The 19358-nt window shown below is 37.0% G+C and overlaps 1 protein-coding gene across 12 annotated transcripts in view; it reads right to left on the bottom strand.

The window, feature by feature from the left end:
- Nucleotides 1-19358, bottom strand: part of TRAF3 (TNF receptor associated factor 3) — a 71203-nt gene that overhangs the window by 9762 nt on the left and 42083 nt on the right. For 9 of the 12 annotated variants that reach the window (XM_055797887.1, XM_055797894.1, XM_055797873.1 and 6 more), the window contains 5 exons: nt 18424-18591; nt 13775-13855; nt 11012-11086; nt 9155-9247; nt 4541-4681 (listed from right to left, as the gene is read on the bottom strand). In XM_055797887.1, the coding sequence (XP_055653862.1) occupies nt 4541-4681; nt 9155-9247; nt 11012-11086; nt 13775-13855; nt 18424-18591 (558 nt within the window). The remainder of the gene's footprint in view (nt 1-4540; nt 4682-9154; nt 9248-11011; nt 11087-13774; nt 13856-18423; nt 18592-19358) is intronic. The other 3 variants (XM_055797931.1, XM_055797938.1, XM_055797946.1) reach the window with 3 other exon arrangements.

The raw sequence follows: 19358 nt of genomic DNA, 5'->3' as shown, positions 1-19358 counted from the left end.
GCAGATACAGCGGCATTAGCAAGCTGCAAGCTCACATCAATCAGTTATCAAAGCCTAAGTTACTATGTGCCCGTAATCATAGCAGAAGCCCTCAAGAGTGTAAAAGCAAAACTACCACTTCTGTCCCCTTAAGCATTCTTAAAATTCCCGCCATTACTTCCTAGACCGAATAAGCCATGCATCCTGAAGGTGCTTGCTGGTTGAGTCTTTTTAAGAAAGCAAAGAAAAAAACAAACGCCAGCTGATTTTGGAAAGTCATGAAATATAATACTCCAGAAAAAAAATATCTAGAAAAGGGGGGTATTCTCTGAAAGAGGGGCATTGCAAGCACCTCAGTATATTGCAAGTACAAAGGAGACTTATTTCCCGGTCTACCTCAAATCTGATGCAAAAAACTCATAGCACTTCACATTATCACAGCTAATTTGGACTAGCAGGAATTTTAGCCAGAACCCCATAACCAGTTGTGAAGTTCAAATGATAATAAAAGTATTTGAGACAAGAAACTACTTTTGCTACCACCTACAGTTAAATTCCAAATCTAACTTTATAGTTGATCATCATATAGTGCCAACATATGTAAAAAAGGTTTTTCCCCATCAGTGGGGAACATTGAATCCACATGGCTAACCAGAATGTAAATGCAAAATAACTGTATTTTCTTGCTTTGTACTCAACTGCTACTTTTTTTTAAGAAGCAAAACCCATTCTGCCTCATGCAACCTTCATTTCCCCTTTTAGGCATTTACTTTTAATCATGTGGTTTCATTTATACTGAAAGTCTGTAACAATTAATTGAAGTCTGTCAATTTGATAAGCCAGCTAGCAAAGTCATGTTCTAGGAGTGTTTTATTTTATTGTGTCTCAAAACCACAAAGTAACATATTCTGAGATTAACTATTTATTTCTATGTTGGTGTTTTAAAACAAGCTTATGTATCTCACTTGCAAAATCATGACTTTGTGAAGGAAAGCTGTGTACTGAATCATAAACACAGTGGTATGGCCCCATTAATAGATAAAGTAACTTGCCTGGACATACTAATTAATCATCAGCTAACAACACAGTCATACCCTCTCACTTCTGATGGTAATCAGAAAATAAAATAGGGAAGGGCTGTAGCTATACATATAAAAGGAAACACACCATGGAATGGCCTGAATGAGTGTTGTAAGAGCAGAGCCACAAGATCTGTCCAGTAGTTCACAGTTAACAGGCAAAAGTAAACTCAAGGTGTGCCCAAGTCTGATCTTTCTCCTTGCACAAAACATGAACTCTCCAAGGCAAAAGTAACACAGTCATAGGTTTGTACAGTGCTTCACATGGAGATGCTCTACTTTCCAACTGGGACCTCTTGGCACTAACACAATATCAAACAAAATGAATAAACACATTTTTTGATGAACTGGGAAAGTGGTAAAGATGCAGAGGTGTAAGCTATTCTTTCAGGAGAAGTTTACCATAAGTTGTAATTAGGGATCAACTTCTCTCCATCAACCCGTGTGCAACAGTCTACATTCTACTTACACAACCAATTCTGGTTATTAGCTGCTTCTGCCACACATTGGCAAATGTGTAGTATTTTATCTCCTGTACCCCTCCATGAGAATTCAAGAGAGACAGAATAATCAGAAATAGACTTGTATTCTGTTTTTTTTTTAAAGCAGTGGGATCTCTTATCTTTTTACCCTACAGGGAGTCAACCTCACTCATGCTGGGAGATACTGATGTACTAAATCAGAATTTAATACAGCAGTGAAGAATTTCACTCTAATTACTCCATTAGAAAGCACAGAGATGTCTCACACCGTACTCATAAATTTTCAAGTAGATATCAATTCTCTGCATGCACTTTTTACTCCAGCAACTGACCTCTCCAGCTCAGTAATCCAGTTGTAAATCAGTAATGTCTGGCAAACCACTGAGGGATCTACTTGATGTTGATTTTCATCTAGGTTTTGTTTGGTATTTCTAATAAACCATTTGCAGAATTTTAGCACTATTCTTACTAAAATTTAGAAAATGTCATGAGGAACTGAAGAAATCTCTCTATTTCAGATGCTCTTAATGTACCTTTCCATGCAACTGACAGAGCAAAACTGGAAAGCTAAAGAACACACTAGAAAAGGAACCAGAGGTACTACTAGACTGCGAAAACAAATTATACCTCCTCCTCCTCTGAAGGATGTATTACCAATCAAATAATTGTATATTCATAAGGTCATTGTTTCTTTTGTCTAAGTATCTCACGTCCACACTCAGCTTAAGACTTGACTTACTAATATGCTTCTATATACCCCTAAGAAAGACTGGATACTGGATGTGAAAGTTCTTTCCATGAGACAGCAGTTGAAAAAGCCATCATATACTCTCTTGGTAAGAACACCTTCCCTAGAGACCAGTATATAGAAAATTAATCTGAATCAGAACATTTCAAGGTTGAGGTTCCTGACAGTGCCTAGACACCTCTGATGCATTTACACCAGTTGTGTTAAATGCCTCGCAGTGCAGATAACGCCAGTTGTGCCCAGTGAAGCAGCTGTTCCCAAGCCAAAGAAAGTTATATGACAACTAATACTGCAACCGTACTACAAATAACTAGCATGCACAGGACTTGGGGGACTAAGCAAGTATCACTTGCCCAGACCTGAATTGGCTAGTTCTACACTGGAAATATCTGTGGCTCTTGTCTAGCCATGGCTGCTCAACGCAACCCAGAAAAAGAATGGCTCACAACAGGTAACTAATTCCTTCAGCTCCCAGTAGGCAACAGAAAAAGGCTAATCACACTGTCCAGGGAAAAAAACAAAAATTGAGGTGTGTTTCCAGGATGCCCTTAACAATCTGACTGAACCAGAAAGTTCCAGTAAGCGAAGAAATCAGGTTGAAATAGCTGTAAAACACAGTTTGGCTTAAAATAACTAAACCAAAATAGCTGGCAAGAAGTAGGTGGTGGTGGGGGACGGGATGACACAACAAACAAACAAGAGCAAAACACATTCTCCCCAGTACTTCTTACTACCAAAAAGCCACCTGTTAGAATCTGCCAACCATATTGTTTTGTGGCATTTTTTTCCTAAACATAAACCATTCAAAAATTGATTTTGTTAACACAGCTTGAAGAAATCAAAAGATGTTGCAGCCTGTCATCAAGACAATAACGAAAAACTCTCCTCTAGTTTTTTTTCCATTTCCACTCTCATCACTGGTTATTGAGATAGCATGTGTAAAAACCCCAGGCTTACAAATTAACTTACCTCCTGGCAAATTCAATCAGCAGTATCAACACATACAAGGATTAGCTTCCCAGTGTTAGAATACAATACTGTAAGCATGCAGCCATATCCCAGACTATCAACAGACCAAATAACAATGACTAAGGCAAGCTAAACTGGTTACTATGTGGGCAGAACACAGAAAGAAATAAATTCTATAAGAAGAAATGTTGCTGTTGACTAACTTAAAGGTTTCCTTATAAACCAACATTGAGGGTCTCAAGGCTCTGAGCTCTTGAATGTGCTACCCTTCGAGTTTCAGCTATACTCGTTTGGATACTTGTATCTTTCTTGAGTATCAGCACTTGCAGTTTAGTATGTTAAGTGAATAGTAGGTGAAAAAGACAATTTTATTTACATTCCTTTAAGCTGGATGCTAAAATAGGTATTTGGTATTCTAGCAGCACACAAACTAAAACAACATGTGAATGATACCTTCACAATAGCTTGCTAAGTTATCTCCTGAGATTTCCCTAATTGTGGTTAGTATCGCACAAGCTAACACAAATTCCCAGCATCCATATCCCAAGTCAGCTCTGAAAGCAAAGCAAAGAATTTCAGCTTGGGCTAAGCACCACACTAGAGCATCCAGGGCATTTCTGGTTTGACACTGGCTTGTGGCCAGGGGATTTAGACCACAGAATGAGAAATTCACTTACTGGGCAAAGGACTAATCAGATACACTTTTTTAAATCCATGTTTCTGTTATCCTTCTAAGAAAAATGTATTCAAATGAACTGTACTACATTTGGTTTAATTCCACACCAAACTGATCTCACTCATCGTTAATAATTTTTTTCAATACCAGCAAGCAGAAAAGAAATATACATTATACGCATAACAGTCTTAAAGTGCTAATCTTGTCCACCAGTTTGACAATAGTAGTTCCTCAGGGTTTGTTGTTTTTTGAGGGTTTTTTTTGTTTGTTTGGTGGAGGTTTTTATTAATTTTTTTTCAGAGAAGAAAAAATAATTATGACTATTTTTCAGGCAAGATTTGTAATTTCATTCTTTTCGCTTTTTAAACAGGGTTTTTTGTTTTAACATAGGCTAGGCAACTGCAATGTTTTAGTTAAGTATCTTACTCCAAGCACAACAAACCAGCTACTGACCAGAAGGGGGAGAAAAAACCAACACAGAATAGCTTTATAATAAGGTAAACTATCACCCCCTTTTTAATTAGAACACCTCACTTCAGAAGCGTAAAGGCACATAACAGAAGCTACTACCATTTCTGCTTTAATGGGGAGATTCTAAATTTCTTACCTGTAAATGAAGTATTTTAGATTCATTATTCCGCAGCATTTCCTTCTGTCTTTCAATTTCTATTTCAAAGCTACAAATCTGATTATGTAAAGTTTGTATACTCTTGTTCTTTTCCAAACTTTCATTCTGGAGCAAGGCCACCTGGAAAAAATTCTACAATTACTCCTGCCAAAGTTTATTAAAAATACCTATAACTTTGTTAAACTATCTTGCGCACATGAAAGGGATGAGATCCTAGTAAAGTCTCTCCCCATGTCTTGCAAATAAACAAACCCCAACCTTCTGACAGCTACTTTTGCACTTTCACAGCATGGTATTGGTACGACTTTAGCTAATGAAAGTGCAGACGGGATAACAAACAGCAAAAGAACTTGGGTCTAAGCATAATCTTGTCTTTAATCAGTTTGTTATTTAATGGCTTTGTTTCCAGAGTTCTACTAACTGACTTGGGAGTTGCTTGGAGTTTGGAAAGAACAACCTATTTAGCTCTAGATTAGTGTTAAGAACTAAAGCCCTGCACAGAAGGGATGTCAGAGAGAAGCCAAGCAGCTGAAAAGTCAGTTGGGAAAGGGAATATTAATCTTCCCCACCTACTCCATGCTATCCTGATCTAAAGCAAATTAAAGGAAAAAATCTACATGGAATTGTCTTGGCTTCACAGAACGTGATGGTGATGAAAACTCCTAGAATGAGTGGATACTGAAGGGATCCATGCATTTGAAAGAAAATCCAATGGTGCCTACAAGTAGAAAAGCCTAAAGAGCTACAGAGTGTGGATTACATTCTCTCTCTGTATTGACATTTTATGAATTCATTCATTAGTGACTCATTCTGATTTTAAAACAGGCGCCTAGTTAGAATAGTATCATATATCATATCTCCTTGGGGACTAAAGTAATACAATAAATAATTCTCTATCACACTATTCTGTGCTCTGTTCATTAACACGGTTTGGGGAAGGGATTGCTTTGTGGTGGTGGATTGCTTTTCTTTAAAAATCTCATTTTTCCCCAGCCAAAATTATTCAGTAGCAAAAACATACAGAACAAACATTTTGACACCAAATTACTTTTGGACATGCCCTGACTAGTTCCACAGACAGATCTTTATATGGATAAGAAGCAGCACCATTTTTGACCCAGGAAAATCTTGATCAACGTTCCACATTAAGACCAATTACTTGGATGCTTCATGTTCCCCAAAAAATCTACACTACCACCCCCAATACAGATGATAGCTTGAGGATAAGCCATTTTTACTTCTGATGTGGGTATTACTGTGGAATTCCACCACCTTAACTGCCCTCTAATCAGACATAGTCAAATCACTTCACATGTCACTCAATTCCTAGACTCAAGAAGCTGGCCTGTTTAAAAAGGTAAATAATTTCAATTTCTATACTCACCTAAACTAGACAAAGGACTGCCAAAGGCCACAGGCATTCAGCAGGTTCATCAGACAGTGGCCCAAAAACATAGAGATACCATAATATATATACGTATTCGATTTTCAATATAGTGTAGCATGTGTGCGTATACACACATACATTAGTTCCACATTTTATATATGGAAAAACTGGCAGAAGAGGCTCAACAGAAATGAGATATAGCTAATTTTGCCAGTGCAGAGAGAGAAACAATCTCAAGGCTGTAGGAGTGCATGCCTAGGTATGAGTGAAAATTTTCAAGACCAAGTTGAAATTAAACTAGTATCCGTGCCTCCCACGTACTTCAGATCTGCTGGGTAGCCACTTTAATTTTTTGCGTCCTCCTTTTCCTTAATGAATCAGAGTTCTTTAGTTAATTCTGATCTTTACATTCCCTTTCTCTCATCGTTTCCTCCCCAGGCCTCCCAGTCATAAGGCAGTTACATTCTGTGTCACTAGCATTACATTTCCATTTTTGTGCAAGTTACAGAACGTGGGCCTGTCTTGTACTGAGATTTTCCATGCAGTTTTACAGAACACTAGAAAAACAGAATTATGTCCTGCAGCCCTTAATCATACAGAACTGTCATTGCTAAGTCAGTAATTGTACTTCAGTGGTAATTTGTGAATAAGAAATCTTGAACACTAAATATAGTTTCCTAATTGCATTTGGCATGTCTTTGGAACTTCAGGTAAAAAACAGGGTAAAGGAAACACAGCATCTGTTTACAAACTGCATCAATCAGCTTCCTTTACCTTCTTGTCATATTTGAAATATTCCTAGGATAAAGCATGCTCTTAGCAGCTTTTCACGTTAAGCTATCGTTTGTTACTGCTCACTAAAAAAAGAATGGAAGAAATCTCATGCCACAAAAAACTGGATTAAAACAGGTCACATATTTAAGTCACATATTAAAAAACAGTTTACACTGGATTTCTTTAAGAATGTGACAAAGCCACAAAATGATGTTCAACTCATTTCCAACATCACAAAATCCATGGGAGTTCAGTCTGCAAGTCTGTCCCATCACAGAGTGAACAAACAGCAAATTCTAATTTGCCCCAGAGTTTTGATTTAAAGATTTTACATCTGACCTTCTCTCACTTCTCTCTGCCAACAGCACCATTTTCAAATACCAAACTCGTAACTTTGCACAAGCTTTTCAGTTCTGAAGACTTTCAATTAGCATAATCTATAAGCACTATTAAAGAACGTGGTGACTGGGAGAAGCCAACCACCGTACATATCACAGTGATTATCCCAAATGAAATCTTGGCCCTACAGAAACCAACAAGACTTTCACTGACTTCCCCAAGGCCAAGACTTCTGTGATACTCATTACCTAATTTAACTTTGCACTGTTGTTCTTCAGTGCAAGAATAGTTTATTTTCTCAAAGATGACAGCAACAATGAAGTTACAATTCATTTTGTTACCCTTCTCTAGATTAAAGTCACTGACATATGATATGTGGTTAGCTATTCTGGTAACTTGGCACAGTCTTGGGATTTCCAGTGATTCAACTCTTTATTATGAATAGCAAGAAGTCTACAAAGCAGGAAGTGAAAAGAAAAAAAAAAAAAAAAAGGACAAACAATGATAAGCAGCTATGTCCTAAACGGAAGTTAAACCAAAAATTTAACACAAAAGAGTAGTAAAGTGTACATTCTCTTAGCTCTATAAAGGAGACAAACATAGAACTGCTGGGCACGTTTAAATGGCAGAGCACCCCTCAGGACACTGGCAAAAGGCAGAACATGATCTTCTGGAAGTCACAGGGAACTGGTTTTTTTTTTCTTATGATGTAAAATAAATTGTATAGTTTTAATTATACTAATGAAAAAAGAACTAAGGATATCAATTTGTATATGTTAAAACAAAAATGTATAGTTCCTACATTAACAAAGAGATTGAAGTGCAAAAGCAAACTTAAGTATTGTTATTGATCATCAAACTAAGCCCTACATACACAGTAGAAATTCTATCTAAAAACCCTCCCAAGCTCAATGGTTTCTTTTTGGGGCTTGAGTTCAAAACAAAGGAGTACAGGGACAAATGTGCTGGGGATAAAAATTGTATTTTGCTGTTCCTGTTAACTTCTGCTTTAAAACTACACTTCCTGCAGCTGCAAGACAAGACCCTGCTGGAAACCCATGCATAAGAAATCACTGTAGAATAAGAAGGGAATATGCTTTCTAGACAGTTTGCTGAATTTGAGATAGCAGTCCACTGTGAGATGACAGAAGTCACAAGCCGCATATATCTTAACTGCTACTGATCTTAACACTGGAATTGTTACTCTTACTTAACTCATTCTAGAAAAAAATCTGAAGGGGCTCCTGACTCTTCTACTTGCATTTGTACAATAGTTTGGTAATTCTGGAATTTTCATCCACCTGGCTGCTCCCCCCCTCCTTCCAAACAAAAAAGAAAAAAAAAAAGGCATTATTTTAATGGCTATGTAAAACCTTTCTGAAAAAGATTTAAGAAAAGTGATTTGTTCTGAAGTTTTGCATTTTTAAATCAAAGCCTTAAGTTTTATTTGCAGAAGAGACAAACTAATTCAAATGATCCAAAGGATCATAGCTGATACTGATATTGTTCCCAGCATCTCCCAAATCCCAAACAATCTAAAACTAGGAGTCCCAAGGAAGCACAGCAACATGAACTTCATTCTGGTCTAGCACTAAAGCAGAAATCATCATGCCCATGAGTTACAGTATGTTTAATTAACTTTTGCAGGTCATTAAGTTTGGAGAGCAAGAACAAAAATAAATAAATAAAATAACCAATTTATTACATGGTATTTCCAATAATGTTATCTCTGGAAAAATACTAATGTAGCAAAACCACAGCTCACAGTGCTGCCATAGCTTTCTGAACCCTCCCTTTGGTAAGAAGGCAGCTCAAAGAGGAAATGTAATACTGGACATTTATCTATGTGAAGAAAGTGTTTTAATTAAGTTATCAACGAAGAAAATTGTATATGGAGTTGCGAAGCCAAGTTTCTCACAGCATTTTATTATAACAAAGGAACCAGATATGCTAAATGGCCTGATTGCTTTTGGAGCCTACTAATGCTTTAGCTGTACTGTTGAACAGCTGTTAAACAAAAAAAAGTGCTTCTTCCAGTATTTTTAAATGATTTAAAGAAATCAATGAAAATTAGAAGTGAGTAGAAGATATACCTTATTTTCTAGAGCATTGCTCCACTCTTTCAATAAGTTAACATGCTGCACTGCTGAGCTGGCTTCATGTGCTTTAATTTGTTGGTTTGTTCCCTGTGACAACAAAGAATTTATACATTTTAGCCAATTCCACTTCTTTTAAACCTACAAAGAAAGAGTATATCAAGACATCGAACCAACACTACATATTTTGGTTCACGGATGCATGTTGCAGAACCACAGAGAGACGGGAAATTTACTTGGGAATTTACAAAAGTCAGGAATACATTTAATATAGCAAGTGTTGTACACAACTGCCATGTATCTCCACCCAGTGTGCTTGATACATCAGAGACAATAAAGATGCACAAGGTTTACAAAATTAATTGTAGAGTCATCTGTGTAGCTTTACACTGAATAAAGCACAATAAAACTTGAGTCATACAAAAGCTACGATGTCCAATTCCCCAAACCATTAATTTAAAACTTTGTTGTATTTCATTAACAGCTTCATAAGCGCTAAGTTTTCCCTCAGTTGAGCATTAAAGACAAATATTTAGGATAAATAGATAATCACTGGAAATTGCCAGCTTTATAAACTACTTTGAGAGATATCAGAATGCCTACTTTGTTATCCTATGATGTTACCATGATTGCTCTACAATATTCAGATATGCTGCCTCTGCACAACCCATAAATGCTGTTACAGATAACCACTATATAAAAAGTTTACAGAACACACATAGATCATATACAGAGTACATAAGATGCAGACCATATTACTTCATTTGTATTGTGTTGCATTACATGTACTTCAGTAAGTGTTTTGCAATGCAGAGTATATTAGCTTTGATGGTAGATATGCTGCAAAGCAACTGAAATGGTTTCAATGATCCTCAAGGTATGTACTCTATATAAAATACTAAAAATATATATGTGGATATATGTACATATATGCACACATATACATACATAAAATGAATGGCAATACATAAGACATAACAGTGGGCAGGGTTACAGCATTGATCAGTTCTACCACTAAGAGCATTACTGTTAATACTTAAAGTGATGAATGCTCATTACTTAAGAACTTGGAAATACCTGCAGGAAGTAGTTTATTGGGAAGTGTTGCTGCTTACAGTTCTTGCCTCTAAGTTATCATGGGCTAACAAATGAAACACTATCTGATAAACTCCACTTTTTCCTGTCAGTGGTTTCTGAAATTTCCTGACTAATCTCATCGTTACTTAAGCATCCAAATTCCCCAAGATACATGGTATGGGAAGCAGAATATTGGAAAAGACAGGAATAATACTACTGAAACTAAGCTCTGAGGTTTGGCTTTATTTTTTTTTTTAAATATTGCAGGGATTGCCAGGATTGAAATCTAATTTTTAAAAAAAATAAATTTCATGCTATGCTTTGATTATACACCTATGTGCATACATACGTATGAATGCACATAAAACTACACTTTAAGTGCACTAACCTATGTTTAACCCTAAAAATATTAAGATACCCAAATGAGAGAAAACATAAACATACTTAAGAAAATAAATAAATACTTTCATAGAAACAACTGAAGTCACTAGTCTATTTTCTGAAGAACAAAAGTGACTTTCCTTTTATTCTAAGTTATTCAAATGTGTCATCTTCCTACCTCAACAAGACGTACTCAAACCACTGCAGGAATGTGTGGGCTTTTTATTTTGTTCATTTTTAAAATGCAAAACCAAACATCTGCTGCATAATCACTTGGTGCAACTGGATGATTTTTTTGTTAACCAAGACTAGAGAAGTCCAGAACTTTCACGTCAAAGAGTTAGGTTCTATTTGCAGATTTTCATCAATTGGGAAGTATAATTGTTATATACTGACCTGAAAAGTGCAGCCATAACGCTTAAAACTACAGGTACTTGGGGCATTAATACATTCTGACAAATGTGCATTCAACTGCAATAGGAAAAAAATGTGAGTTTTGGCAAAAGACGTTTGCATGATAATGCTCAAAACATAAAGGGCACAGGTTATCAGGTTTGTATTGTGTGCCACTTGCAGAACATACAATACACGTGTGTATATTTTCTCCAGTCTAAGCTAAAGTGCAAATACTATATATACACATATGTAAACCACACGCACATGCCAATACAGTGTGATACATTTAATATACAGTGAAACTTCTACTAAAGACTATTTCAATAGGCAACCCAATTAAAAAAAGCAAACAAGAACACACTCTACAATTATTTATGATTTCATTTGAATTTAACAAAAGACTAATCTTTTCTCAACAAGTGATTTTACTAATGTTCTTAGCAAGTCTTAAGATCAGTTTCACTGTACTACAGTACATTTTTTTTAATCCTAGTTTCACGAGGAACCAATTTTTCAAAACATAACATGCAATTCTCCGTGCCTAAACTTAATGGTTAAATTACACAAAAAAGACTAAACGAGTACTGCATGAAACAGATGAAGAGTTTTAGAATAGGTATAGTTAAGTAACTAAAGAAAATGCAGTACACAGGATTAAAACTGATTAATAAAATGCCTGCATTTTTCACAGATTAAGGTTTATTCCAATAACTTGGATTATTAGGAGCATAGACAACTTTTCATTTAAAAATAAACCAATTCACAGAAGCATATACATATATACAGACAGCCGCCATTGCAGCAGAGACGGCAGCAGCTGGATGCAAACCATCTGAAAGTTGGAGCAAAGAGCCATTTTTGGACAGGCTAGTGCAACAAACACTCTTCAAAATCAGGATCTGCAGTTTGTATTTCCCACACAGCAGACAGGAGCTAAGGCCTAGCTCCTCATCTGGCACCACTCTTTTGGGTTTCAAAATCTCATTTGAAATTCCCACACCATAAGCCCCACATGACTCAGCTCATCCACCTCCATCGGAAGAAGTGGTGAACCAGTGCTGCTTTGAACGTGTAGCTCTGGAACAGGCAGGGCAGTCTTTAAAATCTCATACCAAAATGCAACTGGTCACTTATCTCTGATATACACCTCATGTTCTAAACACTCTCTGCAGAAAATCACAGTATAATTTCAAAAGACACATGGTTAAAAAAAAAAAAAAAAAAGACCATATAAGAGAGACATGTGGTGTAACAGGCTTTACAAGAACGCCACATTTTCAACTTCTCAAAACTAGAAGTCTGCCAAGGAGTTATGAATTAAACATGAAAAATTGCCTTTTATTCTACAGTAAGATATTCACTTGCACACTACAGAATTTTTGCGAACTGTTAGGCAGGCATTTTCCCATTTTCTGCATTAAAAATTGTTATTCCTAATCATGCACCTAAGTAATATATACATTTTCACAGCATCAGAAAAAAATTAAACAACATACAGCAACAGATGATGCAGGGCAAGTTCTGTTTCTACCAGTAGTATCAGAACCCAATCCTGACTATACGTGTAACGACCTAGCTGTTAATGGGCCGATTCTAATTAGCGCTCAGATGCACCTCTTTCTCAAGTAACTGCTGAAGTCAAGATTTAAGAATATGTTTACGTGCTCCAGAACCAGGATCTAAAGTTGGAAGTAAGCACTGACAGAATTGGTTCAGTATGTTCAGTATATGTATTTTCTCTTTTCTTAACAGTTCAATTTCTTTTAATGGGTACAGTATCTATCATGTATTTCATTATCCTGGGGGAAAAGACTGCCTCTGTGTTTCACAGGTGCCTTATATGCCTTGTGCACTATGACATGATCAATAATTTACAAGTGTAACTGAAAAATAGTACGAATCCAACTTCGGAAGCAAGTACCAGTGAAAAGAGAAAAGCTTATCTTCAGATCAGAAACTCAACTTTCCTTAAGTGAGGCTTACAGAGTGGTGAAGACTTAAACAAGCTCTTCCCCATCCTTGGTGAGTAAGTTCTGTTTTTAGGATAAAATAATGCACATTGACTTTCAAAGATATAAGTAGCATCTGTCAATGTACAAGAACATGGATCTGTTCAAACAAGACGGATTTTGATATTTTTTTTAATATGGTCTATATATTACTGCAAGCTTCTACATATTAAGAGACATTTTTATGCATTGTTGCATCTGTCTGCTGCAATGTTGTACTCCTATTACCCTGTACCTGATACTGATTCTCTAAGTGTCAGTTACTATTTTTTCCCAAATTTAACAGATTTAATAATAATTTAATTTTTTCCATGGAACAATTCTACAGGTATATATGATATTTTTTTCTAGTCTTTGCTAATTCTTGTCAATGTGCACTAAATATTAATTATCTCTTTTTATTTTAATATAAGCTAACTAGCCCAAGATGCTGCTCTATTGTGTTCAATACTTCAAATGGTGGAAGGGCAGGGGGAGAGCTAGTAAAAACAAAAGCAGGAGAGACATGCGCTAATCTTGGGCAAGCAAAGTGTAATAATGACACAAAACTAAGAAATTACTACTTTTAAAATAGTTTTTCAAGAAATCATTAAAAATATTGGAGTGTTATCACACTTAACTGTGGGGTAGAAAAAGCTTTTCTTTAGATCTCACATTTTAATAAGGAAATGGCTTCTGGCAAAATTCTTGCGAGATCTCACTAAAAAAAAAAATCATTTAATTTTTCAGCACAACACTGGGTATGACTTCTTACCTCACTCCTCATGAGTGTTTTAACACTACATTTATGAGGACACGAAACCATGACACACGGGCAGTCTGTATCTTCATGTTTCTACAGAGGAAAAAGCAAACCACATATCAACTCTTACTCTGAAATTAAAGAGAAGATTTACCTGCAAGGAAAAGCATCACACAATAACTAAAAAAACCCCAAAAAACTACACAAGATTTTTTCAATGTCTAACCCAATTGTACAGAGTTAGAGAACTGCAATTGCTTGAACATCAGTTTATGCTTTCAATAGACGTATTTCCCCACACAGAGTAAACCTATTTGCTTCCCATTTTATTGGTTTTGCTTAGAGCGATGAAACAATACTAGAAGTTACATTTTCTTCCCCAAGAATTTCTCACAAAAATGGGCATCTTTAAGAGCGAGCAGAACCACTGCAGATGTCCTGTTTAGTAAAGTGCATGGAAAAGCTTTTCAAAGATGTACACCCCACTCTCAGAGAATCTATCTTTCCTGTGTAGGGATATTCCCCTTCCAATTCTTTTCTGATTTTGATTCCTAAACATCTGATACTAAGCCACACTGTTATACAACCGAAATTCAAACAGATGTTTAAATTTTATCGTGATGCTGGGCAGGCATTTTGATCTGAACCTAGATGATTACAGATACTTCAGTATAGCTGTCAAACCATATTGCCACGGGGAGGGAAGAAAATCAGGCCCAAGCTTTTTGCAACAAAGTGAAAAATTTGGAAAACAAAGTTTTTCATTTCACGTCAAGTTTTTTTTCTACTCTTTACTAATTCTTGTCAATGTGCACTAAATTTTAATTATTAATGTCCCATTCAACTTCAAACAACTGTTTCATTTCTGGTACTTAAGAAAAGCGAAAGAAATAAAGGTCTAGATTTATAAGCCTGTCAGAAAAGGAAGAACAAATAGCATGCCCTTTTTGCCCAGTAATGTTGTCTGTTTTTTTGAAACAAAACCAGGATGTGAAGGAGACCCACGCTCTGAGATGTGAAAGGCCTCGGTTCAGAACTTCTGTCATACACCTGCAAATACTTGAAAATGTGTACCTCCTCACGTTTAAAAACAGATCATCCGGTAGGCTGTTCTGAAGCAAGTCTATCCTGCTGTCCTCCTCATTTGCACTAGTGCACTTGGTATAGCACACGGAGACAATCACAGCAACAAAAGGCACGGAAGCCTAAGCTGCTCCTCAGCCAGAGCTCCCCAGAGCATGAGGAGGGTGAGGAGCTAGCTCCAGGCCTTCCCCGCCATGATGGAGGGTGAGGAGCTAGCTCCAGGCCCTCCCCACCCCAATAGAGATACCCAGCCAGGGGTAATGCTTACAGCCTGACAACACCTCTCCTCAGAATAACCTCTGGCAGGGCGACTGCCATACTCTTCTGACAAGCAACAGGCCCATTTCTGCTCAGACTCAACAGCTGGACCTGGGCCCCCACATTCTGAACACGTCTGTAATCATGTTGGAGAGAGACATCACACTATCATGCAGCTTAGGAGCCCACTGCCCTACAGGCTTCTTTAATGGTTTATCAACTACAAAACTAGAAAAATAATACCCCCTTCTAACATTCATTCCCTGATTTTAATTCCCTTACACTTTTCTCTAACCAACCCAAACTATCTGGCAAAGGCCATGACATCGACTCTCTCTTTGTAATAAAACCACAGCTTCTTCTCAGCCCTCTCCCCAACTCTCCTCCTCACCATGCATCCCAGGGCCCACCCACTGAAACCAAGGGGAGCCTTTCCAGTGACTCCAGGATATCCCAGAGTAATCCCATTCCAGTGGCAGAATCCTCTTCCTACCGACCAGGTACATTCACACAGCGGAGCACACAAAACCAAAAGCCAAATGCAGCATAAGACAGGGGTGATGCCACATGCCGGGCACCCGGCACAGACGGGGGGCAGGCAGGGTACTAACATGGCTCCCAGAGCAGCCAGTGCCGCATTAGGAACGCGTCCGGTTCCATAGCAGCAACAAGGGAGCAGGATGACAAATGTCTCGTGTGTGTTCCCCTGTGGCTGTCCCAGTCAGCTTGGCTGTATTTCAGACTATGGAGCGGAGTCCAGACTGCCTTGGCAAGGTCTGCCTGGGACAGCCTTCTTGTGGCTAAGGTGGCAGTGAAGAGCCTAGGCACTAAGTAATGCTGTCCTTCCAGATCTGTATTGTTCTAATACTGCCCAAGTGTCAATTTTGATAGGAGAAGCACTTTCAAGCAATTTTGTGGATCATCCACAGAAAAACAGAATAATTCAGAAGCACTTCAGGCCCCTAATTTTTGTTTTAACAACGCACCATCTTTATCTGCCAGAACTTCTGCAATGGAAGAGGCATTTGTGACATAAGAGCTTTGTGACAAAAAAAACCCCTGACTTTTTAGATGGTTTAAACAAAAGATGAGAAATTAAGACGTTAACTTGCTTAGTGACATTACAGGCAACACAAATACAATCTAAAAAAATGTGTACTGACATCATTAACGAAAGAGTCTGCCTCCAACAGTGGGGATTTCCTACCCCACAGGTCATGGGATTCTATGAAGACATGAACCACATACTTCGGTAAAATTATTTTTGTTTCCATTTGCATACCTTTTTTCTCGGTATGCTCCCTCTAGCTCCATTTTCAGTTCAAGTCACCGAGGCCTGCTTCAGTCATTATCACATTAGAGAAAATTTTAGGCTACAGACACTAGAGATGAACTCAAGGTTTGGGTGACAAATGAGAAGTCAAAAGGAGCCTTTCATTCAAACATGCAGTCTCATTATCAAAGTACAATGAGGTAACATTTTATCAGGCCACAACAAGTAAAAGCCATTTGCATTTCTATAATCACTGAACTCTTAAAAATCTAGGCAAAAAAAAAAAAAATTGCAGCCAATTGCCAATCTTCTCATTGTAGAGTAAGCTGTCCTTTTTCTATGTACTGAAACATACAAGCTGATGATTAACATCTAACAGTGCTTGGAAAGTTTCTGATTTGCAAAGGTAGATTTGTTTAGAACTTTTAAGGGCAGATGAACAGGGGTACCAACTTGAATACAATCAAAATAGTGGCATCTCAACATAAAACTAAATTTTAACAAACCACTTTGGCTCCCTGGGTAAGCCAATTTATTACCTCTTAAAGCAACTCAGAATTCCACCACTTAAGATTTTGGAGAACAATTTCTTCATTTACAAACACTATTTTCTGTACTTCAGAGTAACATGCCGTTCTTGTTTCCAATGTGAATGTCTAAAATAGGTTTTGCTGTGAATTAAAAATCTGAGAAAGCTCTTAAACCAGTTCTATGTTCCTCAAAACATAAGTATGATTTCAGACTCTCAAAAATCTAACTACATTGGTCCTATAAAAAGAAACTGCCTACAAGGAATCTGTGAGCATGTTGCTTAGATATGGAAATCCTGTTTGTACAACAAGACATATTTAATAGTCATTGATTTTGTCTGTTAAGGCACTACATATTTTTCAGTATCACTCTTTGCCCCACACCAATTCCCAGCCTAAAGAAAATTCTGGGAGAACAGCATCCATAATCTAACTAAATACAGTCTAATACTCTGTATCAGAATGTGCAAGAATAAACACATTGTAAACTTAATTTTCCCTGTGTATTTTCACATCTCAGCCACCTTATGCTAGGTAATGCACAATTATAAAGTACCAGCCCTTGCAAGTATGCACTCAAATAACTGAAAGCCAGATCTAAATCAGAACTTGGTGAGATTCCACCTACGCCTTTTGTAACAACACCTCTGAGCAAAGAATGCTTCTCATTGTTGTGAGACTTCATCTAACAAAAAAATACTCAAGAACACAAATGAAAATGAAATTCTCACCACTCTTACTATGCTAAGAAGGTCTGAAATCCAAGACTGTCAAACTATGGAAAAAGAATTTTTGTAAAAAATGTTAAAAATTACAGAAAAAAATTACAGAACTGAGTGACTCAGCATAATACAGTTCAATGCAAAGTAATGCAAACATAGCCAAGTTACAATTTATGTGTGGAGTAAGTATGATTCTCTCAACCTCTGTTCTATGCTTCTAATTCACAAAACGCTGCTTCTGAGACAACCTACTCGTATGCCAAGAACAGCAACAATGCTGCCTAGGCCTGTCATGTACCATTGCTGGTTACACCAAGACACAATTTGTTTTTACATTGTCTCCTCCTTTCCCCTCGTAACAGATCACACAGTACCCCAAGAAGGATTATATGGAAAGGTGCTATTTCTCCAGTCAATTGCTATGCTTATATTTTTCCTGCACAATGTTTTGCTGTTATCATGGTAGTTGCATTTATCACATCAAAATAAGCAGAATAAAAAAACCACAGAAAAAAATTACTTTAGCATCAATATCATGCAGTGGATCTGAATTCTTTTTAAATGCAGTATACGAACATGAAAAAAAAGTATTTCCCAGTCAATGTTGTAAGTGGTGTTTACACAGGGAAAAAAAAAAAAAAAGTGTTTTGAAAGTCAGCCTATTTTCTTTTTTGACTTACTAATTCAGGCTGACGTGCCAAGGCTCTATTGGCAGCTACACAGAAGCATAAGAAGAGTTATTATTCCATGTTAATGTATGGAATCTCGTTCTATATACACAAGAAAATACTGCACCTGCAACATAATCATTGGGACTTGGCTTTTACAGTATTTACAGGTTGTCTCCCGGTATTTACAGGTCTTCTCTACATGGTCTGGCAAGTCTTTTCTCAGTATTTTTTCTTTGCAATCAGCACGAGGACATGACAGTTCTTCAAACTGACAATCAGTTTTCAAATGCATCTGAAAAATAAAAAAAAAAGTCAACTAATTTTTGTGCACGTCTTTTTATCCTTTGAAGACATCTCACATTAAATAACTTGAGAACCGCAAAGTTATTTTGCACACTATATTGTGCAAGAGCAAACACTCACACATCTACTCAGGAATACATTTCTGACTTTACACTCCCTTTACCTGGACAGCAGATTTCGCTGTATTACAGATGTACGTGAGCTACTTTTGTACTAAAGGCATTCTAACAGTCCAAAATGCCACATAGGCTATTTAAACAAATGCTAAGCGTTCTTTTTCAAGGTATATTATTCCACATAAACATAGGGGCTTCTTTAAGTTGTTTCAGTACTTGGGCTTGCTCATTCAAAGCAAGTACCTACACATCTCACTACAAACTGCTGTGTAGCCGTACTTTACAACTGTTAAATTACTGGATTACTGCAATGTTACGCCTTCACGAAACAAAGCTACAGATTATTTTGTGCAAGTCTGGAGAAGCAAGCCAAAGGTTTGACTCCATGCATAAACCACCACTTACATGAGAGGACTGAGACTGGAAAATAAAAATAAAAGTAAACCAAAAAGAAATCCAAATTTCTCACATTTGTAAAGTACACAAAGATTTTTCCCCAATTTTAGCTCTCCCTCAAGTTCTCATTTGCTTCATGTATTTACATTTCTGAGCTTTAGTGTCACACAATCACATGACTTTTTACTACAGTTCCTTATAGCCTATCAAAACCCAGAGTTTAAAAACAGTTTATTCTGGAATT

The sequence above is a fragment of the Falco peregrinus genome, chromosome 1 (assembly GCF_023634155.1).
Source record: "Falco peregrinus isolate bFalPer1 chromosome 1, bFalPer1.pri, whole genome shotgun sequence".
NCBI classification, from domain to species: Eukaryota; Metazoa; Chordata; class Aves; order Falconiformes; family Falconidae; genus Falco; species Falco peregrinus.
This window is presented reverse-complemented; position numbering and strand designations above follow the sequence as displayed.